Below are 24,439 nucleotides of genomic sequence, written 5' to 3' on the forward strand. Positions count from 1 at the left end.
GCCACAGCTGTGAATCAGCAACTACTACCTGAGCCAAAACATTCAGTACAAGCCCCGTGTCGCTGTCATCTGGCGTTATATTAGTGTACTCAGTGTCATGTTCAGTGGTCCGCCTCTGTGGTCACGTGGTCAGCGCAACGGATTTCCACGGCCGTTAATCTCGGTTTTATAGACCGGAGCCGCTACTTTTTCATTCAAATATTTCAGTTATCCTCACGAGGCTGAGTGGACTCCATTCCAGACCCACTACTTCTCAGAAAATCTGGTAGCGCCGGGAATTGAACCCGAACCTCTGGATCTGTAGCCAGGAACTCTGACCGCTATACAACAGAGACGTTTGGAGTGGATGCATAGATCCATATTTTCTTAACCCTGCACTAGTTGGAGATGAGTGGTCAGCTTCACGCCCCGGCCGCTTCACCCTAGTTAAAGAGCCCGTGTACCCATTGGCTATGATCCTACCGGTATTCGAACTTCGACCCATCCGGCGTCAAGCCCGTAGCCAGTCGCTATACCGACTACGATGTCCCAGCTCCAACATTAATTTTAATCAAACTTAAATTATTTTAATTAGGAAATAACGCGACAATACGTGATACATAATTTTGACATTCAGTGCAACAATTTTAGCAAGATAGACAGCACCTGATGATGGCCATAAGCGGAGAAAAGGTGACGAGACAAGAAGTTGCGTGTAAGACGGAAATGTAGGTGTGGAACAGTGTATATTTCTTTGTATTGCCCCCCCCCCAGCTTTAACTGATTGGACTTTTTAATGGAACTTCAATTTGTTTTCTGTGAGGTAGGCACAAAATTCTCGGCCCTGGAGATGAAGTATACTTCGAAACGTCTGAAATCTTCTGTCGGATTATGCAGTGTTACAACCAGAAAATACCAATCTTCATAGTAACAGCTTTGAGAATCTCATATCGGCCATTTTTTGCTTCGACTTTTTGTCTTAAATAATCTTCAAGGCATTTTTCGTCAGTTCTTTCCAGGACTTCGTGCAGAATTATACTTCTGTAGGACTCGAGGTTCTCACAGCGGTCGTTATGAAGAGCTGTATCTTCTGGAATATAACGCCCTATAGTGAGACAATGTTTCGGAGGAACATACCGCCTCCATCTTCAGGTTCGAAGATTAAGCCAAGCAAGAAACCAGAGTGAATCAGTAAGCAATCAGACCGGAAGATAAGAATCAACCATTCATGTTTGTGTCGTCTATGTCAGTTTCTATTCTGACTGAGAAAATCGGGGAAGAATGTGACATTCGGAGCCGCGGATTTGTCCGAGATCTTGGAAAAGAAGCTGGCGGTAGGTTTAGCGATGACAAGTGAGATTCAACTGAATTTTTAACTCACTGAAGCGAGCGAAGCGGATAGTGGAGGGTGGTTATGGGCCCTTGACACGGAGAAGAGCAGAGAATCGGCTGTAACACGACAAATTGGTTTCGTTACCAATAAGCAGACAACACTTGACGCGGGCTAAGCAGATCCACACCTGAACACACGCGCAAGTAAATCAGTCATGGCCCCCCTCTGCTGTTATTCCGCAAGGAAAGCTATCAGATAGACACGTGTCTAGAACTGCACAAAACACATTTTAAACCATGGAGTGCCCTTGTAGCAGTTTTACGTTAATTCGTCGTTGCATTTTTTTTTCCTTTAATTTCTTTTGATTCTTCATTTAATTTTTTGTTTGTTTATTATTTTATTTGCTGTGGGAGCAGACTGAGGGTGTTTGAGAACAGGGTGTTGAGGAGAATATTTGGACCGAAGAGGGATCAAGTGACAGGAAGTTGGAGAAAACTGCATAATGAGGAGCTTCATAACTTGTACTCTTCTCAAAGTATAATTAGAATGATCAAGACAAGGAGGCGGAGACGGGCAGGGCATGTAACACGAATGGGGTAGAGGAGGAATGCGTAAAGGATATTGATGGGAAAGCCAGAAGGAAAGAGACCACTGGGAAGACCAAGGCGTAGGTGGGTGGACATTATTAAAATGGATCTTAAGGAGATAGGATGGGATGGTATGGATTGGATAGATCTGGCTCAGGATAGGGATAAGTGGAGGTCTCTTGTGAACACGGTAATGAACCTTTGGGTTCCATAAAATTCTGGGAAATTCTTGAGTAGCTGCACAACTGGCAGCTTCTCAAAAAGGGCTCAGCTCCGTGAGTGAGTGACAGAGTACGTACTTAATTTCTTTTGACTTACTTTGCGATACCGAAGTCTCCTTTCCATATAATGAGATTTTTTCTGTATCTCTAACTCAAGTTACTGAAGGTAAATTTTATCATCAGCTAGTAATGAAGGTAAAGCAGTTAGATTTCACTGAAATTTTTATTGCAGTATAATGAGATTTTCGTCATTAAAACAAGAAAACAGAATGAGTTATCTGCACAGAATTTATAATTAACAGAGAGAGGTGGAGGTTTGATACACAAAAACATTAATTACTAAAGTGTTTAATATTGCGATGAACATACTCCTCAATCAATTTGCGTTTAATACTGTTACAGTTTGTTGACTGATTATAAAAACCACTTTGTTCTGTTTCCTTCATTACTCTGATAGAGTACAGTAATATTGCGAATGCTTGTTAATTGTACAGTGTTGCGGAATTTGTGTAATGTCCTCTGTTTCATCTATTTGTTTTATTGCTATTGGGGTGGGACTAAGTCCCTTGTACTGCGGCCACTTCTGGCCTATTGTAGCAGCCCCAGATGATAGGTGAGGGTGATTGTGGAGCAATTGGTGGAATGAAGATTAACAAGGGAAACCGAAGTACTCGGAGAAACCCTGCCCCAGCGCCACTTTGTCCACCACAAATCCCACTTGACCAGACCCGGGATCGAACCTGGGCCGCCGCGGTGGGAAGCCAGCGACTAACCGTTTGATCTATGATGCGGCCCCTGTTTCATCTAACTTGGTTTGCATTGATAAAATCTTTTCGAGCATCGAATTTGGAACAGAATTCCCACGTTTCTGAGAACCTTCCCTGTCTTTGTCATGAAGCAAACATTTGATTTCTGCTCCAAATTTAAGAGCCTAGTTGTTTGAGGGTTTGAACCCTTTTAGTTGCTATGAAATTTTCAAGTTACAAATGGTTTACACCGTCTTTCAAATGAAAAGCAATGGTACATGTTGGTGGGTACTGTTTGATTATTTCCGCAGAATATATTTTAATAAACCAGAAAAAAATCATCAACTTCATAAAGTGTATTTTTAGTTAAAACTCAGCGTTGAAATTTTGTAATAACCATGTTCTGGGATATGACTGTGTAATCTGGTAGTTCACCTGTGACCCTCCTAAACGTCTGTAAACATCTGCCAGACTATACGATGACGTTTCGTAGGCATTTAGTGCCTCCATCTTCAGGATCGAGGAGTAAGATGAGCAAGCTAAAAGCAAACACAGTTGCTCCGTTGCTGTTTGGTGGTGTTTGCTTGTCTTACTGTTCGACCCTGAAAACGGAAACAGAAGTTTTCCTGATACGTCGATAAACGTCTACCAGACTACACGGCGTAATATTTGAGAAGGAAAGACCGTTTAGATAACTAGGACTTTCGAGAGAAAGCCAAATTGCTCAAAGTCAGGCTTGTATGCGGTGCACAAGGAAGAATTTTCAGTAACATGCTCTACGTGCGTTATGTACACTTGACGAAAGGCCAAGCATATTCATAAGAGACAAACCCATCCTTTCGTCAGAGAGGATGTTACATAATGACTATGACGTCAAGGGTTCAGTTGCAAAAAAAAAAAAAANTCTCAAGGGGCTTTGAGCCAAGATGAACTGATTGGCCGAAAACCGCCATTCGTAAAGTAACTCTGACTCTGACTTTGTGTCGCCCCCTGCCGGAGGCGTGAGCGCGGAGGCGGAAGAATCACGATTGTTGGAAGCCGTTACGTAGCAACGCCTTGTGAATACAGTAACAAAGCAACGAGTCACGAGTTTTATACGAGTCCAATAAACCCAATTACTAATCCAAACCCTGTTTCTAATCACAAAATATGTGATAATAAATATTTAATCAAACAATTTAAAAAAATAAAATTTTCTCTCCTAAAAGATGCAATCGAATATCGATGAAAGCCAAAGAATAATAAATCAAAAATGCATTTTAAACATAATTCCCACATTCTTGCTTATTATATATTTTTAAATTAAATAAGAGTCTATTTGGGCCCCCCCTAAGCCCGGTTTCTGGGCGATATGACTCTCATGGCCCCCTATTTTATATTGGCCTACGTGTAGGTAGAAGTTAACAGGGATATCCCGTGAGAAATGTAAGAACTTGAAGAAGCAAGTTCAGTTCTTGTGACCCGAACATGATGCCACTCTGACCTCTCGACAGACGCTCTTACCTGGAAATACGATACTTCTTAATTGCGTCTGAGTTCAGTCTTAACTTGTCTCCTGATAGCACGCAACCCTCCTAACTCTTTACTGAAGTAGCATTTTTCTTAGTTATTTTGAAAAGCCTCTCATCTTCACACGTGTCTCCCCTCGGTTCGCATTGCATGCTGTGTGATATTCAGGACGGGTTCTCTGGACTCGTATTCGCGTGATGCTCGCTTCGAATCTCGGTGGAGACACCGACGTTCTGAGTTTTGTCGTCCTTTTTCCTCAGTCCCTCCAGACAAATGCCGCCACTACCGCTTCCTTCCAAATCCTTTCCAGTTCATCATTCTGCTATCCGAGAACTTAGAAATTAAAATTGCGAGCTCCACGTTGTCCATTGGGCATCGGGTACTGTTTCCCTGGCGGTAAAGCGGCCGGAGTGTGAAGCTCACCGCTCACTTTCATATAGTGCCGAGATCAAGAATGATGGAGCTATACCTCCACTCCCTTATATTCCTTCATGGCATAATGTTTCATTAATTAAGCGTAGGAGAAATTTTGAGTCTGTATGGGTGTGGAACTTGGTCTCTGACATTAAGGGAGGAACGAGGGCGTTTCAGAACAGGGTGCTGAGGAGAATGTCTGGAGCTAAGAGAGGTGAAATAACAAGATTAGAGAGAGTTACGAAGTGAGGAGCTTCAAATTTTGCATTATTCATCAAATACTATCATAATAATCAAATCAATAAGGATGAGATTGGCAGGTCATATAGTACGTGTGGAAGGAAAGGAAAGCGTTTACAGAATTTTGGTAGAAAACTTGAAGGTAAGAACCACTAGGAAGACTTAGGCATAGATGGGAAGATAGTATTAAAATGAATCTTATGTAATATAGGAGGGTGCTGACTGGATTCATTTGGCTCGGTATAGAAACAAGTGGCGGGATGTTGTGAGCACGGTAATGAACCTTTCAGATTCCATAAATTATTGGAAAATTCGTAAGTAGCTGTGCAGATTGTACTCTACTGAGACACGACTCCTCTCCATGGAGTTATTTAAAGTCTTGAAAATAATTTTTATTTCCTTACTGTGATTTTGGACTTTTTCCATTGTCCGGAATTTTATGTAATAGAGGACACGACGTTTCGGAAACAGATCCAGTTTCCAAAACGTCGTGTCCTCTATTACATAAAATTCCGGACGAGGGAAAAATTCCAAAACCCCAATAATTCTGTGTGTCATCCACCATCCTCAGAACCCTTTAGAATATACTTTTATTTCCTTGTCTATCCTCTCCTGCCTCTCCGCCCCTCCTTCTACACTGTCCACCAACCGGAGGAGGCTCGTGTATGCACAGAAGCCTGCAGTCTGCATGTGACGGACGGACCATAAAGAGTGAAACACATTGTGAAGCTGTCTTGGGGACGCGCCATCTTGACGTCAGTAAATGGCATTCTGATGACTGTCATAACACCCACCTTGCTGCACGCGATAACGAACATGTTGGCCTAACTGCTGTGTAAGGATGCGGTTTATTGGTCTACGGGAATTGCTAATAAAACCGGCTTCGTCAGTACGTGACGCTGTTTGCAGATATGCCTTTCATATTTTACACCAGTTCCTATGTAAATCAAGTAGGGAAATCTCACAGAGAGTGTAGCTGTTGACTAGTTAAGAATTCGTCAGACGCTTGGTCATGTAAATTGCGTCTAAAACATCTGTGAGTTCACGTCGCCATCAGATAGTGACGTAGGCACTTACATGATCATTAGAGAGTGCAACTATATTTTAAACATTATCTTGTTGAAGACATGGGACTTTTCTTCCGAAAGGTTGCCAACTTAGGGCATGACGCACCAACAGAGATGTTTTAGAGAAACAAACAAAAAGAAAAAAAAAAAGAAAGTGAACTATACCGACCTAGCGACCGCCTCTTGTCGGCGAAGTTAGTGCCAACTTTAGCGGATAGAGGGTGTCGCGTGGTCAGCGCAGCAGATACCCACGGCAGTTAATTTCGGTTTTCTAGACCGGAGCCGCTACTTTTTCATTCAATTAGATCCTCAGTTATTCTCACGAAGCTGAGTGGACCCCGTTCCAGAGCCACTACTTCTCAGAAAACCTGGTAGTGCTGGGAATCGAATCGGCACCTCTGGATCTGTAGCCAGGAACTCTGACCACTAGACCACAAAGGCGTCACATGTTTTATAGAGACAATAGAAATATAGAACCTGTTAGTGTTTGAAAAATCGTGGCATTTGTTTTTATCTCAAAAATCATAATTTTAAGAAAATACTAGCTATTCAGGATAATGACTTTGTTATGGGCTGGATGACCGAGGAACCGAAGTTCCGTTCCCTACAAGGCCAGACATTTATCTCCACATTATCTCGACCGAAGTCTGAGGCCACTTACCTTTCTCCGTGGATAATGCGGCCAAGGCGTTAAGCTCACCAGTCACATCTGTCTGTGGTCGAGGTTTAGAATAAGTGGAACTATCCAGAACCCTTATATGCCTTCATGGCATGGTACTTAATTAAGCACAGTGATAACTTTACCATTTACCCTGTCAAATGTTACCACTCTTGATTCATATTCGGTAGGTCTCAGGTTCATATCTCGGGCAGGATACCGCCTATCTAGCCTGGGATTTTAATGCGTTTGCTCAGTTCCTGCAGGTATATTTAGGCCCCGCCCACTTCGTTCCATATCCTTCAAACATTAATAATTAATTATAGTTATTAATTTACCATTCAGGCACGATGGTACAAGCCGGGAGTTCGCGGGTTCGATTTACGATTTAATTGTATTTTTTCCATTGAACTAACCCTTCCAGCCGTACTATGGCCCTGGGGTCGACTCAGCCTCTAACAGAAATGAGTACCAGGAATATTCTTGGGGGGGTAAAGGGCGGCCGGCGCATAAGGCTGACAACTTCACCTTCATCTATAAGCCGATAGTCTTGAAATTGTGGGAGCCTCGACGTCTCACAACCCTATGGGCCTCCACGGCGCATAAGGCTGACAACCTCACCGCCATCTGTGTGCCGATTGTCTAGAAAATGTGGGAGCCTCGACGTCTCACAACCCTATGGGTCTCCACAGCCTGTTACAGGGATAGCTTGACGCGTAAGGCTGACAACCTCAGCGCCATCTGTGAGCCGATTATCTAGAAAATGTGGGAACCTCGACGTCTCACAACCCTATGGGTCTCCACAGCCTGTTACAGGGATAGCTTGACGCGTAAGGCTGACAACCTCAGCGCCATCTGTGAGCCGATTATCTAGAAAATGTGGGAACCTCAACATTTCACAACCGTATGGGCCTCCACGGCCTGTGACAGGGATAGCTTTACTTTATTAATATACAAATGAAAGCAAGACTTGGCGAGTACATACTTTTGTAGATGTGAATATAATATGGTTACGGAAAATGTTGAAATTTGTTTCTTCCACCCGGACACACAGACCGACAAGAAAAATGCGAAAGTTGCGGCCAGAATACCAGAAGGAAAGCGAGACTGAAGGAAGTGGTAGGAACTGGGCAGACAGGCGCCTGCCCAGTGTTGCCAGGTTGCGTTTTCATCGGTAAATTATTACGTCATTTATAAATTATTAGATGGGAGCCGCCTCTGAACCTGTACGCTTAAGCGTAACGCAGCGAAGTTGACAGGGAAATCGCAGTTAATCTGAATTTCAAACAACATTTTTTTCTAAAAACATTTTTCTCAATAGAAACCTGACTAAACAGGACTGGATTAATTAATGAATGGAAGAGGGGCGGGTGAACAATCAAATCCTCTGGATACGGAGTATATTTTGTAGGGGGGGGGCTTTTGAATATCAATTTATTGCCTTCTGAATACCAATGATTGCACAACATTAGTTAGAAATAGACTCATTACGTCAAGACAGAGGGTGTCACATAGCTTCTACCGACCCTACCCCAATAGAAGGAAATGGAAAAATCGTGTTCGATATATTTTATAGCAAGGGGTGGATTGAAAAGAAAGCCCACAAGTTACAGGATAACCCCTTGAAGCTTGAAAAGAGAAAGAAGGGTTGGTGGATAGGGGTAGCGAGTGACAGCAAGCTGAGGTGGTTTGTTGCTTGGCTTACCCTTCAATTTTGAATGTTCAGGTTGATATTTTTCACGGAAACGTCGGGTTATCTCCGAACTACACGGCGCTAAAACCCAGAATACAGTACGCAATGCTATTGATCTCTTGGATGTCTGTACCACAGATGTTCTGCAGAGCAAATGTGAACATGGAAGGTGTGCTGACGTGATTTCTTTCTCTCTTTCGAGACGGAGGTGGCCTCGGGCGCCCTGACTGATGTGATTCACGCCGTTATTAACGGGACGGATGGCTGCCTCTTCTGCTTCGGACACGCCAGGCTCGGTGAGTACTCTTTCTTTTGTTTCTATAGTGGAAATCATAGTTTCAAACCTGGTTAGCTCAGTATAGTCTGCATATAAACATATAAAATATAAACTCCCTGTTCTGTAGTCCGCAAGCGAACTATACCGAGCGAGCGATCGCCGCTTGTCGGCATAGTTAGTGCTAACTTTTGCGGATAGAGGATGTCGCGTGGTCAGCGTAACGGGTCCCCACGGCCGTTAATCTCGGTTTTCTAGACGGATGTAAACATATTCTTATGCTTATTACATTGCAGTTAATGAGCACAGTATTTCTACACCCGTTCCGACGCAATAAATACAGATTTTTTTACATTAAAATCTTAAAACACGACATGCTTCGACCCTTATTGGGTCATCATCAGGTGTATTGTTTGTGCTTACTTGCTCAACATGCTTTTTAAAATGGATCCTAATTTTATATATGACTATATAACATGTTATTTCTAAGTTATTAGATATTGTCGTGTGCATTAGTGGCTCTTGAGGGCATTTGAATTGGTGAATAGATTTATTATAACACCTTACACAGTCAACTCATACTTAGAAGCAATATGGCACTATCGCTGATTTAAACAGTCGGTACAGCGACTGGCTACGGAGTTCGAGTCTCGGTAGGGTCAAAAATGTTCTCTTCCCGTTGTCCACACTGGTTCTCGGTGCACCCCACTGTCCAGTGGGTACCGGGCGTAAAACGGCCGGGACGTCAAGCTGACCACTCACCAACTAGTGTCGTGGTCAAGAAAATACGGGTGTACACATCCCTGTCCACATACGCCTTCATGGGATAGTGCTTAATTACTTAAGCACAGTGACAGCTTTTTACTGTGTAACATGTACTATTATGCTTGGTAACAAAACTCTTGGTATACTCTACTTTTTAGTCCCATTATGTTGGTATTAAATATAATTAGTTAAATTAATGTCTATCTAATGAAGGTTAAATTAAGGTCGAAATTTAGATTAAAATATATGTATATTTCGCCGGTCACGGTAGCCGAGCGGTCTAAGGCATGCACTGTCTTCGCTCGCTCGGAAGCCGGGATCGTGGGTTCGAATCCCACTCAGGGCATGGATGTTTGTGTGTTTTTCTGTGTTTGTCTACAGGTAGAGGCCTTGCGACGAGCTGATCACTCGTCCAAGGAGTCCTACCGCATGTGTAAGATCTAGTAAACCGAAGTGAAACGGAGAGTTTCATGGAGGTAGGCCTAGGCTCAAATTGGGGCTGTAGCGCCACAGAAAAAAAAAAGTATATTTCGCTGGTATACTGGTCGCTGTGGTCTGGTTCCTTCCTGGGTGGGTGAAATGTTATCAACTCTTGTATGTTTGCATGTAATATCTCCCATTTAATCGGGTTGCAAGTTGGGCGTAATGGGCCTGCCGTCCAGACTCTGTTATAAATAGAAAGAGCTTTGTGAAAAGGAATTTGTAACGTCTGTTAGTTCATTAGTTACATGACTGCCTTGTGTTCCCTTATATACAGGATGATTCATTTGGAGGTCACTCGTATCTTGCCAAGCGTATTTAAATAAATAAATAATACGAAGGGTTCTTGTTCAAATGAATTAGTAACTTTTGTTAGTTCATTACTTACCTGACTGCCTTGTGTTCCCTTATATACAGGGTGATTCATTTGGAGGTCACTCGTATCATGCCAAGCTTATTTAAATAAATACGAAGGGCTTTGTTCAAAGGAATTAGTAACGTTCCATAGTTCATTAGTTACCTGACTGTGCCTTGTGTTCCCTTATATACAGGGTGATTCATTCGGAGGTCACCAATTAATAATTATAAACCACCCAGAAATTTACCAATAAAACGAAACTTGAGGAGTATATACATTGATGGAGATGGAGATAATTGGGTTGCAGAATAGGTTACAATTTTTAACCCTGCATTAGAAAATGCAGACCTACACGTGATGATCCATGTTCAAGAATGCTGCAGACAGCGAGGGGGGGGGGGCTGCAGCAGTTTCGCTTGTAATGAAAATGTCTGGTACCGGACAGGCAGGCGCCAGGTCACTGTTGCCAAGTTACATTCTCGTTGATAAATTTTTTGCATGATATATAATTCCTAATACTGGGCCTCCTCCCATTAAATCACCTTGTAATTCAGTTTTATTCTAAGCGTTATAAATTGGGGTTCTCGGTTTCAATTTTCAGCTGACACAGTTCAGAAAAGTAGGGGGTGAGTTAATTGGTTTATGGATATCCTATGGCTGTGGACGAAGATGGTAGAAAGCAGAGAAGTAGAAGAAAGTGTAATAAGTAATTTTATATGTTGACTCTCCTTAATTGCCGTTCAATTAAAAAGAACTGAAGCCTGACTCCTGACGACTTTATAGAGAGAGAAATTTCTATTAACTGAGAGTATGCTCTCGTGTTTTCGCAGTTCTTATAATCAAAGGAAAGCACCCTACCGCCCCATCTTTTATTATTTATTTCCATCCTTAATCAGCTTGAAAGTTTAGTCTGTGACTTCTTACCCTTAATTTCATCTTTCCACCAAAAGATGGCATTACTTTCGACTAACTTACAGTTTATGTAAGAAATCTCTGCGATCCTTATTTTAAATTTTCATTGTTGATGCCCTACATATCAGCAACAAAAGCAAAACTTCTGTGAGATAGGATATGTGAATGCGTAGCCATTTTAGAACTTACTCTATAGTTCGAATTTAGGTAGAAGAAGGATCTAGAAATTAAGAAATGATTTTACTGAGGTGGGGACCTTAGATTACTCTTTCAAATGGTTCTGGACAACAATTATAAGAAAATGCTCCTTTTAAGTGTTTATAAATTTTGCTATTGGAATAGCAGTTGAGAATTTAACGGCAGTATGGCAGTTTCCATCTGTAGCTACCGTTTCCACGGACAACCCTTCCACTGAACCGTTTGTCTGCAATACAGCCTTTGGAGGACACTCCGAAATCAAGATTTCACTGAATATTCACGGTATGGTCTTAAAAAGGGGGCATAAAGTAGAGTATTTGGTTAAGGCACTATGCTACGAGCCAGAAGGTCGCCGGTTCGAGTCACGACGAAGTGGATTTTTTCAATTGACCTATTCCTTTCAGCCGCACTATGGAGGTAGTTGGAGGTGACTGGTTAGCTTCATGCCCCGGCCGCTTTACCCCCAATACCCATTGGATAGCAGGCTGGGTAGGCTCCAGAGCCGGTCTCGACGCCATGAAATAGAGAAAAATCTGGTACCCCTTACTGGAATGGAACCCCGGGCCGTCCAGCCCGTGGTCCTCCACTATCCCGACTTAGCTGTCGCTGCTCCATATTTTGCGATATGACACAGAACATTCCCCGCGACGTCACGTATGTGTTCCACAGTTAGTTTGAAAGGTTCGCCGTAGATGGCTTTACTGTAGATCTGAGTTTCTGACAGCGGGCACTAGGATATGACGCCATATAATCTGGTATCAAGTTCATCGACGTTCCAGAGGAAAGTACTGCTTTCGTCTCCAGGTTAAAGGTACAGAAAAAAGGGACTTAGAAGCAAGCATGAATCCCATTGGTTACTTAGCGTATCTCCGACCGTGAGGACATGACGTCGAATCCCAAAAGACAGTATTCTTTATTTATGGAGACCTGTTTCTACTGCATGAGTGCCAGGCGAATCCAGTGTGTCGTGACACGAAATAATGGAGGTTACCGAACTTGATGGGTTTACCACAGTCTGGTAATTGATAGCGCCTTTAAGTAAAGGGGAAATTAGAAACAGACAGAAGTGTTCTGTCTCCTTGAATGTGACGCCATGTAGTCCGGTAAAAGTCGACCTTTCGTTTCGGCGAAACATATCGCCTCTGTCTTCACGCTTAAAGAATAAGCCCAGTAAGAAACCAGAATGAAGGAGGAATCAAACAGACAATTTCTCCGAAACGTCCGTTGACTATCACCATACTACACGGTATTATATTCAAGAAGGTAGAGCTCTTCATAATTACCACTGTCAGGACCTCAGGTTCTACAAAAGAACATTGGGAACTGGACACGCCAGTTCTCTGCACTTAGAGAATTGTAATTGAACTCATTGTTTACGTTGTCAGTTAAAACTTTAATCATTCTTCCATTACGATGGGTAAAACTGCAAATATTGACTCAAACTGAAATTTCTCCGAATAGCATTCCAACTCTGCAAAATGACAGCAATTCAAAATCTATTTACATTAATTTGTAATCTACGTGTATTGCTTGGATTTAACTGGTAGTTAAAATTTCCAGCCCCCTTCCCCACCTTCCTGTATGCACGCGTACCTATTAATCCTGAGATTGAAGTATTACACCCCCCCCCACACACACACACACAAATTACCGAACGCTTTAAACCTGTGGGCTTTACCTGGATATGAAAACACCCTGGTTGTGAGGCAACCCTTCGCACCAAGCCTACACGCACGCGCATACACGGATTAGCACAGTAGCATTGGAAAGGGTTTGCAAATTGGAGACAAAGTAGATTCGTACTCAGGAGGTACTCGGTTCGACAATCGGTACACCGAACATTCTGAACGAGGTATTTCGTGGTTTTACTTATGCAAATGCCGGCATTTTTAAGAATTGCATCCTGTTGCATATATACGATGAACACACACACACACACACATAGATAATTTTTACCGTCAACGCAACGACACTTTAATATTCATTTATGTAGCACGCTCTACATGTTTCGTCCTCAGTGGGTCATCTTCAAGTGCTGCAAGTTTTCACATACTATTACTGGACTGAAGCAAGGCATGTAGCACGAATGGGGGAGAAGAGGAATGCATATAGGATATTGGTGGGAAAGCCAGAAGGAAAAAGACCAATGGGAAGACCAAGGCGTACGTGGGTGGAAAATATTAAAATGGATGTTAAGGAGATAGAATGGGATGCTATGGATTGGATTGATATGGCTCAAGATAGGAGTCAGTGGAGGGCTCTTGTGAACACGGTAATGAACCTTCGGGTTCCATAAAATGCTGGGAAATTCTTGAGTAGCTGCAGATTTGGCGGCTCCTCCAGAAGGGCTCAGCTCCGTTAGTAAGTAAGTAAGTATAATTTCATGGAACTCCTTTAAGGACTTTAAAGTGCTACCGTTTGACACAGCGTTATTATATAAACTAGGGTTCAGAAATGGAAATATTTACAACACACTTGCTTCGCGTTCGATAGGTCGAAATTTCAAATCTGAGCTCGGAGACTGGCAATCATGAGATTCTTCAAGTCTTTCCTCAGTTCCTCCAGTGAAGTACCTCAAAGTCCTCATCGCTTACGTCCACGTCCATTCAAAATCATGACGCTCTCAAGATTCTACCTGAGCAACTGACAGCGTCATAAGTAAACTGTAAGTAGGGGAATATAACCTAGGAAACAGCCTTAAGAATGAAGAAAGCAGTCTTCTGGGATTTGGCACCGTATATATGTGGTGTTAACCGACGTTTCGGAGGAACGTATCGCCTCCANCCTTAAGAATATTTATCTTTGAATCAAACTGTAATTAAACACACAAATATGGGCCTGCTGTAAATTTACAGCATCGCATGAGCTAAGTCTAAACTTCAGTCAAAACGCCACTGAACTTTTCGTTCCCCTCCGTTTTCTAAATCGTGTGTCCGCTTCCATGCTTATCTACCTCATCCGTCTACACACCTAAAGCCAGGTTTCTGTGGGGACTCGCCCTGCCTCCCAATATCGATCTATCGAACGACTCATTCTGCATTCTACGCTCATAAAAACATCATTAACTCCACACACACATATCCCCCCTCACCCCATAAGCCACCCCTCCCTTATATCAGCCCTGATCCGATCATCGCCACACATAACTGTCTCCCCCCCCCTTCCCGAATCGTCGAACCCAAGGGGCCGATCGCGGATTCAAAACGTCATCGTCAACGACCCATAGCGCTCACATTTACGTCAGAGTGGACTAACCAATCACCTAACTTCAGTATCCCAGAACAGTGATGTTTGCTGTATCTGTGAAGTCTAGAACCGAAATTTAAGCCATAGTGAAACATATGCACACGCATTGCATCTCCAAATAATTAATTTACAGAAATACCTTCTATTTTACGGAATATACTCGTATCTCAGTGATATAAGCATAAATACATTGTTTTCTTTATTGCTTTCTGTGCCCTCAAAATCTTTTGGGAGATTATAATAAACTTAAAGATAAGTTAATTGGGGGACACACGGTAGTGTAGTTGGTTTAGGCACTATGCTACAAGCCGGAGGGTCGCGGGTTCAAGTCCCGATGAGGTCATTGGATTATTTCCAGTTGACCTAAACCCTCAAGACGCACTATGGCCCTGTAGTCGGCTCAGCCTCTAACAGAAATGAGTACCAGGAATCTTCCTGGGGGTAAAGGGCAGTCAGCGCGTAAGGCTGACCTCACCGCCATCTGTGAGCCGATTGTCTAGAAAATGTGGGAGCCTCGACGGCCTGTTACAGGGATGGCTTTAGCCATACTGGGTAGTTCAGCTTGTTTATGTTAACTACTGTTTCTTTTATTCCCTTATAACAGGAAAGACATACACCATGGTTGGGAGTCCTGAGTCAACTAATACACTTGGAGTGATACCATGTGCAATCTCGTGGCTGTTCCGTGGAATTAATGAGCAGAAACAGAAGACAGGAGCTCGATTCTCAGTGCGCGTCTCAGCAGTCGAAGTTTTACAGCAAAGTGGAGGAACCTCGCAACAACTGAAAGATCTTCTGGCAGGACATGCTAGTGGTAAGTGCATCTATTGGCATGGCATGTCTGTTGGTGTTTACACAATCACTAATAGCGTCTGTTTATTACCAAGTAGTGAATCAGTGCACACACATTGCAATACACTCATTACAGTCAGTACTCAAGACATTACAGAATGATTACTTTAATTGGTTCATGCACGTTTCAGCATGCTTATTTGAGTCCATGCTAAGGCAGTTTTGTTAAAGGGGCAATATAATACATAAAAGTATCTTTCCAGTTATAAAATTGCAAAACAACGTAAAGTGGACCAAGTGTTAGGTTACTGGGAGAACTAGCTGCAGGTGGGAATATAATATTGAAGTGATTCATGTGAAAGAGAATGTAAGGATGTGAGATGGATTCATCTGGCTTAGAATACGGCCCAGTTGTGGGCTGCTGGTCCTTTTGAGTCTATAAAAGTTAAAGAATTTCTTGACTAGTTTATTAACGAAAATCCTCTCTTAGACTCTGTCCCATAGAATTTGTGAAAGGAAAGATTATTTTAATGATACAGGGTGATTTATAAATTATTTTAAGTTATGCATTAATTTGTGCTTTCTGTAAAGTGGAATTGTAAAATTTTCGTGCATGTAATTTTCCAATTTGTCCAGTTACTCAGTTTCTTCTATTATTTTGCTTATAAACGTCTGTTATCTCTGTTCATATGTTGGCAGTAATCGGTATGTGACCACTGCCATGTATTCAATTAGAGTGGCTCGAAGTACCGGCTGGTTTAATCCATTGCGAAATATATTGTGGCATTATAGCAGAATATCCTTGTTGAAGGTGATAAATAGATATATAATTGCAACAGTGGAGAGTAATTAATGTTCTGGTCTTTTCCCTATACTAATATGGCATGGTTAGTTGTGTTGCTAAAAGAGGTCAACACATGAAGAAAGCAGTCTTCTGGGATTTGGCACCGTGTATATGTGGTGTTAACCGACGTTTCGGAGGAACGTATCGCCTCCATCTTCAGGGTAGGAGAAAAAATGTAAGAAATCTGCAAGCGAAGAGACCGTGAGAACCGGTAAAAGCAGACAGTGGAGGCGATACGTTCCTCCGAAACGTCGGTTAACACCACATATACACGGTGCCAAATCCCAGAAGACTGCTTTCTTCATAGTCACCGCCGTGAAAGCCTCAAATCTTACATAGGTCAACACATGATTAAGATATTACCAAAACATTAAGATATACAAACCCAATTTATGTTCATGTAATCATATTTACAATTTTTATTAAAGCAAATAATTTACTATAAGCTACAGGTTGGTATTTTAATTGTATTTTATTAGCAAAAGCCCAGTAGTAATTTGTCTCTTTAACTCTTTGAAACCAAAGTTTTTCTTCTTATTATTATCACTTACTTCATCATCATCTTCGACCCTTCTTGCTCCTTTATAATCTTGATTTGTTTCACACCTTCTCCCTCGTCTTTCTTGTTCTTTAATCTCTTTCCATCTTATTGCTTTTTACCTTTCTGCCCTCTCCTGTACTGTCCATTACCTTCTCTCCCGGGACTGGATTCATCTGGCTCAGGACAGAAACCAGTAACGGACTGTTGTGAACATGGTAATTAACCTGAAGATTTGATAAAATGCTGGAAATTTCTTGGCTGTCTGAGCAGTTGTTAGATTCTCAAGAAGGAATCTTCTATGTGGAACTGGTCATTTCTTTTGTACCTAAGTAGCTGTTTTCTTCGTTCTTATGGCTTCCAGATTTAACCGCGCACTAAACTTGCATCTCAGTTCCGAAGACCGGGCCTTCGCAGATCCCCCAAGAAACGTTTGTTACAGCGCAGGGATTACACGCAGCTTCTGCTGGATTAATATTCAGTAGGTACTGAAGCCCCGTCGCTCTTCTCAGCGCTACAAACATTTCCACGTCGTAAAAATTCGCGACAAGCTTTAAATTTAGATTCAAAAGAAGAAATAACATGACTTTGCTGCATATTTTTAAGAGTTGAACAAAAGAAAATTGCGATATCTGAAGAAGAAATGTGGGGTAGAGAAAAGGGTGTTCAACCCTCGTCTCACTGTAGGAAGTGTTACCAGCATCTGGTGCGCACCCCACACCCTCGCCCCATACCCAAGACTCTTAAGGCAGGGCTCCAGGACATCACTTTTTACGTTTATTCCTATGAAAATAGTTGATTTTTTTTTCCTCTCTGGAAGATGGTTTCAGGATTTATACTAGGGTTGTAATGGGTGTTTCTGTTTTTAAGGGTGGGTGTTATATAGAAAGCTGGAGTAGGGTAATTTTTACCATATTGGATTTCTTATAGTAAAACCTGTTCGGTGTGACTAGGGATGGAAGAAAGAGTTTTCTTGTGTTTGCTAGGAAAGTTTCATGTTGTGTGGGAAGGGGACCGTTTGGGTAGATAGGGGGTGGGGTGACGGTTAGTGAGACTTAACTTAAGACTTTGAAAGGACTCTTCGCCCTCACAAGCATCTAGATCCCCCGTTTATTCGAATGGGCTATTGTAACTGTTCAGTGGAAACCGATACGCGAGCTAAAAGCAATGCTTACGTAAATAGCAAAGACGACTTTAATCATAAAATATTTCGAGAGAGTAGGCCTACAGTATTGTGAGTTGTAACTCACTGTGGCCTATAAAAGGGTTTCCGACGTTACGAACGAATCTGTTGCCTCCATCTTCAGGCAGAATGAACACTCATGATCAGGGCCCGGATTTTCATGACATGTTATCTTTTTTTCCTTGTATCCTATGCGATGCTCTTGAATATATAAATCTCGAATATGAGCTGCTGGTTACAGAAATGTAAATTTTATAGTTTTTTTTGTCATTTTTGAACAGTTTTAGGTTTAAGGTAAATTTTTCATTTGGGGGGTAATTTTTTGGTAAATTTTTGGACTTGTAAGGGTATTTCTTGTGATTTATGGCCATTTTAGGGAATTTTTCTTAATATGTTTTCTGAAATGTGAATAACATGAAACCGAAGTGTTCTTTCTTTTCTCCTTTAGGTCATTTTTCGGATTTTTTCGGTCATTTTATAGGTCATTTTTTATTTTTTTAGGTCATAAAAATCCGGGCCCTGCATATTTCATTTTGGGGTCATATTTTAGGTAATTTTTCTGGATTTTTTCGGTCATTTTATAGGTCTTTTTTTTTTAATATTTTCAGGTCATCAAAATCCGGGCCCTGCTCATGATGCATTAATGTCGGCTTCCTCAGCCGATCCTCGTTGTCTGCTTAAACATGCTCTGTGAGGAGAAGAAGGTACAGGTTTTCAAAGTGCCCTGTACGTACACTGTACAGTCGGTTTCTTGGGGTCGGGCCCAGATTTTAAGGCCGAAAATATTGACCGTTGCTATTTAGTCCTTATGGGTCTTCCCCACTCTCAGGGGAATTGATGTGCCTTTTCATGAGAGTGAAGTTCAGCCTCTGTACAGCAGGTTATTCCTTATTATACGAGTATTGCTATAACGGGAGCTTAGGCCGTATTTAGAACTGTAGGGACAATCAAAGCGTGGCGGCTCCTCTCAGTAACAGCAAATTCAGGTTATGCCAATTCATTTCTTTGCTTATCTTTTTATCCCTTATAATAACAAAAAATACAAACTAACTTTACGTGATTTTAGAGATGCAAATGAACTCTGGTAATGCTTGCTACCATTCAGTCCAGAACCTTTTGTCTTCTCGTCTGTTCTCCAAAAACAAAAAAAAAAATTAGAATATAAAAAACTATAATCTTGCCTGTGGTTCGGTATGGGTGTGAAACTAGGTCTCTGACACTAAGGGAGGAACACAGACTGAGGGTGTTTGAGAACAGGGTGTTGAGGAGAATGTTTGGACCAAAGAGAGAAGAAGTGACAGGAGGTTGGAGAAAACTGCATAATGAAGAGCTTCATAACTTGTACTCTTCTCCAAGTATAATTAGAATGATCAAGTCAAGGAGGATGAGGTGAACAGGGCATGTAGCACGAATGGAGGATACGAGGAATGCGTATAGGATATTGGTAGGAAAGCCTGAAGGAAAGAGACCACTGGGAAGACCAAGGCATAGGTGGGTGGACAATATTAAAATGGATCTTAGAGAGATACGTTGGGATGTTTTCGATTGGATTGATCTGTCTCAGGATAGGGACCAGTGAAGGGCTTTTCTGAACACGGCAATTAAACTTCGGGTTCCATAAAATGCTGGGAAATTCTTGAGTAGCTGCAGAATTGGCGGCTCCTCAAGAAGGGCTGATCTCCATGAGTAAGTAAGTAAGTAAATGTCTCAATTAAGTCTGTGGACGCTATTTCTGTTTTGTGGAGGCCCCGGGGCGACTCTGCCGGTTCCTCCCCTTTAATTCCGGCCTTGCACTTGAACGGCCGCCATGCCGCCATGTTTAAAAGACTTTATTATTTCTATGTTGGGCTACGCTACAATATCTCACGGTTCCTTCTAGTGTCTAAAAAACCCTAAACATCAAATTGAACAAAATTTTAACGTGGAATATGAGGTTCTCAGGGCGATGATTAATGAAAATTACTGTCGTCTGGCTCATGACGCCGTATAGTCTCGTTAGATAAGTACCAGCGTGCTTTCTATATATGCCAAGGGCACGACCCTGAATTCGGAAGCACCACATTCCTCCGAAACGTTGGTAGATGTTTACCAAACTGCGCGACCTCACGCCCCAGGAGACAGACCATCATCTTAATACAGCCACCAGAACTTCAAATCCCATTCAGATGGCTTGTCTCTGTTTATCCAATATCGTAATGTTAGAAACAGATTGTATTGTCCGGAGACAGAACTAGCTCTGTCTGTTGGGTCCAACTGAGTAGGTTTTACCTGAGGACGGAGACAGAATCCAGGCTCCGAAACGTTATGTTTTAAATAAAACACAGGACAATGGAGAATATCCAGAAACACAATAATTATATTGTATTGTATTGTATCGTGTTGATTAATGCATTCGTGATTGTTATGTTTTGTGTATGGTGGAAGGGAGCTGGGGTGGTTTGTTATAATTCAGACCCTGGTAGCAAATTGTAACTAAGCCTAGCCACTGAATTATCATCTGCATGAAATAATAGCATTGTTTATGCCCATACTAATAAAAGCATGTCCATCTCGCGTGTGAAGATCTGCATCATAAATAATAAATTCTTTGCGAATTGTTAACAGAAAGAAAAACAGTCTCCAGGGCTTGTTTCTCCTGTCACCATAGCGTTGAGCTCCAGAAATCAGAGCAAACTTCCCCCCTCCAGCCGTCTATTGTAGCCTCTTGCTACGTGTGTAGCATTGCAGCTTGCAGTAATAGAACATTCGCTTTGTTTCTACCCAACCATCTGTCCGTGCAGAATTAATGTTTGTAGATTACATTAATTAGTAATTACTTTAATGTAGCTATACATCTCTCTTGTGCCGTCCGTTGCTTGTCTGTTGAATAATTACTTTTCTAAACTAATTACGAAACATTCCAAGTTATGAAACAGTTGTATAGAATGAGGTTATATCTGGATTCTCTGTCTGTACGTATGTGAAATTCTATTGTAGCTGCTTGTTTAGAGAATATGTTTTACTTTATGTTGTGCTTTTTGTTATGTAAATACTGTAATCAGTTACTAGTAAGTCTTTTGTTAACAAAACAAGCATATTAGGCCAACCACCACCTGTCGTTTCCGTTTGTTGTAAGGCAGATATATATGGCTCTTTCCAAGAATGAGTCAGCACAGAAGGATTTATCAATTAATATGATTACGATGAACACAAGCATTAAGGCCAAGTTTACATCACTTTTTGCCCTCCCTGCGCAGGCACGAAAGTGGCGGACATGATGCTAAGTAACAAAGTGACGACACGGATAAGTTTTTCACGCTCGAGCGAGGTTAATTTCCTGATACGGCAATAAATATACTCCACACAGATAGAGATGAAATTCGGAGATAAAGCTTATGGGGACTTTTACGTTGAAGGCAAGAACGAAGTTAAGTGAATGCTTCATCCAGTACTGTAGTATTGGGGAAAGAAAACAAATGGTATACAGTATACGAAGGTAAAATTCTGGGGTGGGGTAGGGTGTGGGGATCTTACCCACTGTTTTAAGATCACATTTGCACGACTTTAATGTTACTATGGCAAGAGAAAACGTGTTAGCTTTCTTTTAGTTTTCATGAAATTTTTATTTAAGTTGTATGTTAGTAATGTGTATACAAAAAAAAAACCAAACTCCGTGGCCTGCAGTCCGCAAGCGAACTATACCGACCGAGCGACCGCCGCTTGTCGGCGAAGTTAGTGCCAACTTAAGCCGATAGAGGGTGTCGCGTGGGCAGCGCAGCGGATCCCCACTGCCATTAATTTCGGTTTTCTACACCGGAGTCGCCATTTCCTTGAAGTATCTCCTCAGTTATCCTCACGAGGCTGAGTGGACCCCGTTCCAGACCCTCTAATTCTCAGAAGAAATCTGGTAGCGCCGGGAATCGAATCCGGACCTCTGGATATGTAGCCAGGAACTCTGACCACTAGACCACAGAGGCGATCATTTACATTCTGTATACAGAATTAAAAATTAAGCTTTATTTTATTTTCGATTTGACGGAAACAAAAGCTCTTCTTGGGCCATAGACTTTTAAGATTTTCAGGTGGAACTTCAATAATTTGAGGCCTAGGGCATAAGAAAAAGTGAACAAGAAAATCTGTAAAGGTAAAGTTGACCCTGCTCTTAATTAATTACGCACCACACCATGAAGACATACGGTAGAGTGGAGGTATAGCTCCACCATTCCTGACCTCGGCACAGGGTGGAGGTGAGTGGTCAGCTGCACGCCCCGGCCGTTTCATTCCCGAAAAGAGATTCCCGCGTACCCTTTGGATAGTAGGCTGTGATTTCTGAGTTGTATTCCCTACGTCATTTTCACGGTCGCTGACCCATGCCCTTAGCCAAAATTAAATATCGAAATGGCTCTTCAAAGTAGATACAAGATCAAGGTCAGTATAAAAGCCACTTGAAATGATCACTTACGTATTTTAAAGGAAGGTTCCGGAATTCGTTTCTGTAGGTACCGTTGGTGTGCGACGTCGAAAGTCACTGCAAATAGCTTCGTTATTAAAAATAAAAGTGCTCTGGAACTACTTAGATGGCCGTGGCGTAGTGGTTGAGGCACTATGCTACAAGCAGGAAGGTCGCGGGAAGTCCCGATGAGGTCATTGGATTTTTTCAATTGACTTAACCCTTCCAGCCGCACTATGGCCCTGGGGTTCACTCATCCTCTAACAGAAATGAGTACCAGGAATTAATTAAATAGTTTCCCTGGGGAGTAAAGCGCGGCCGGCGCGTAAGGCTGACAACCTTACCGCCATCTTTGAGCCGATTGTCTAGATAATGTGGGAGCCTCAACGTCTCACAACCCTATGGGCCTTCACCGCCTGGTACAGGGATACCTTTATTTTTTTTACTTTTACTTGGAGAAGCATACAAGTTATAAAGCTCCTCATTATGCAATTGTTTCCAACCTCCCGTCACTTCATCCCTCTTCGGCGTAATATAACACTACATCATCATCATCATCATCATCATCATCATCAGTAATCTATCAAGACGACAGGTCCACAGTCTCTTCCAAAACAATTCCTCCACTTAATGCGATCTAGAGCTTTCTCCTTCAAATGACAGTATCCTCTTCTGTCCCCAAGGTCATCCAGCATCTTCTTACGTCTTCTTCCTCGTCTTCTTGTCACTTCTATCCGCCCATCTAACAATGAAATAATAAAAAGAGCCGGAAGTTAACATAGTCTGAGCTCAACATAGACTTAAATTTCCTTAATTGCGTTTCAATTCAGCAGTCCATCGATAATTGTTGAATGTGTAGGTTTACAATTGTTACTCATAATATCCGTCTGTTTAATTATGTCGAATATTATAGGACGAAGGAAGTGTATTGGTTTTATGACATATATTTAATTTTCTCTACAACTTTTTTATTTAACTGGATGTAGCAGGGTCCTCAAGAAGCTTATAATCGCTCAACGATCCAAGAAATTCCCTGCCTTCTATAGAACCCAAAGATTCATTACCATATTTTAAAAATCCATGACAGATCCTCACTGAGTCAGATTAATCCATTTCACAACCTCACATAGTACTTACGTATGATCATTGGTAATAAATATTAACTTCTCGGTTACACCTGTCTAAAGGTAAAGTCGTTCCTGTGCTTAATTAGGGGAGTGGATGTATAGAGACACATTCTCTTGAACTCGGTACAAGTTGGAATTGAGTGGTCAGCTTCACGCCCCGGCCGCTTTACCCCCGGAGAAAGAGCCCCCTGTTACCCATTGGATAGGCTGGGTGGGCCCCAGAGTCTGTCTGGACGATGTGGAGAACAGAAAATTCTTGACCTTACCTGGACGCTAACTCTGACCCCAGGCCGACCAGCCCATAGCCAGTCGCTATGCTGACTGTGCTACCCCAGCTCCCACACCAGCTATGTCTAGGTCTATTAAGTGGCCTCATTTCTTCAAGTTTTACATTAAATGTATATTTCCTGCATGAATGCTACATGCTCATCCCATCTTACCTCGATTTGATGACCCTAATGCTGTTTGGTACATCGTAAAGACTGCAAACTATGAAGTCCTTCATTACACAGTTTTATTCACTTTCCTGTTATTTCCTCCCTCTTAGGTCCAGATACCCTCCTCAGCTTCCCCCTGTCTTAGGGTAAAGATCAGTTCATTTTCAATTTTTAATCAAGTGCAAAGAATCAACCCAAGTCTTCAGATCATATGTAACGTTCTCTGCTATGAGAAGTTATACATTTTATAAAAATACAGAATGTTTCTAAATTATTGTCGGGGTCCGTGACCTATAATTTTCAAACCGGAAATAAAATGAAGGCACACATGTTGAACTTGTTTAGCATTCTACAGTATAGATTCTACAAACAATAAAACTCCTTGAGCTACCCTTTCATATTCCATCAT

At 41.9% G+C, this 24,439-nt stretch overlaps 1 protein-coding gene across 7 annotated transcripts in view; it reads left to right on the forward strand.

Annotated features, from left to right (window-relative positions):
* LOC111873360 (kinesin-like protein KIF26B) overlaps positions 1–24,439 on the forward strand; it is a 293,199-nt gene that overhangs the window by 244,832 nt on the left and 23,928 nt on the right. For all 7 annotated transcript variants that reach the window (XR_002844374.2, XR_002844375.2, XM_023868019.2 and 4 more), the window contains exons 5-6: positions 8,650–8,743; positions 15,285–15,494. Coding sequence is in view for 5 of the 7 variants with exons in the window: in XM_023868019.2 (XP_023723787.1) it covers positions 8,650–8,743; positions 15,285–15,494 (304 nt within the window). In the remaining 2 variants the exon portion in view is untranslated. The remainder of the gene's footprint in view (positions 1–8,649; positions 8,744–15,284; positions 15,495–24,439) is intronic.

Source organism: Cryptotermes secundus, unplaced genomic scaffold, assembly GCF_002891405.2.
Source record: "Cryptotermes secundus unplaced genomic scaffold, Csec_1.0 scaffold2171, whole genome shotgun sequence".
NCBI lineage: Eukaryota > Metazoa > Arthropoda > Insecta > Blattodea > Kalotermitidae > Cryptotermes > Cryptotermes secundus.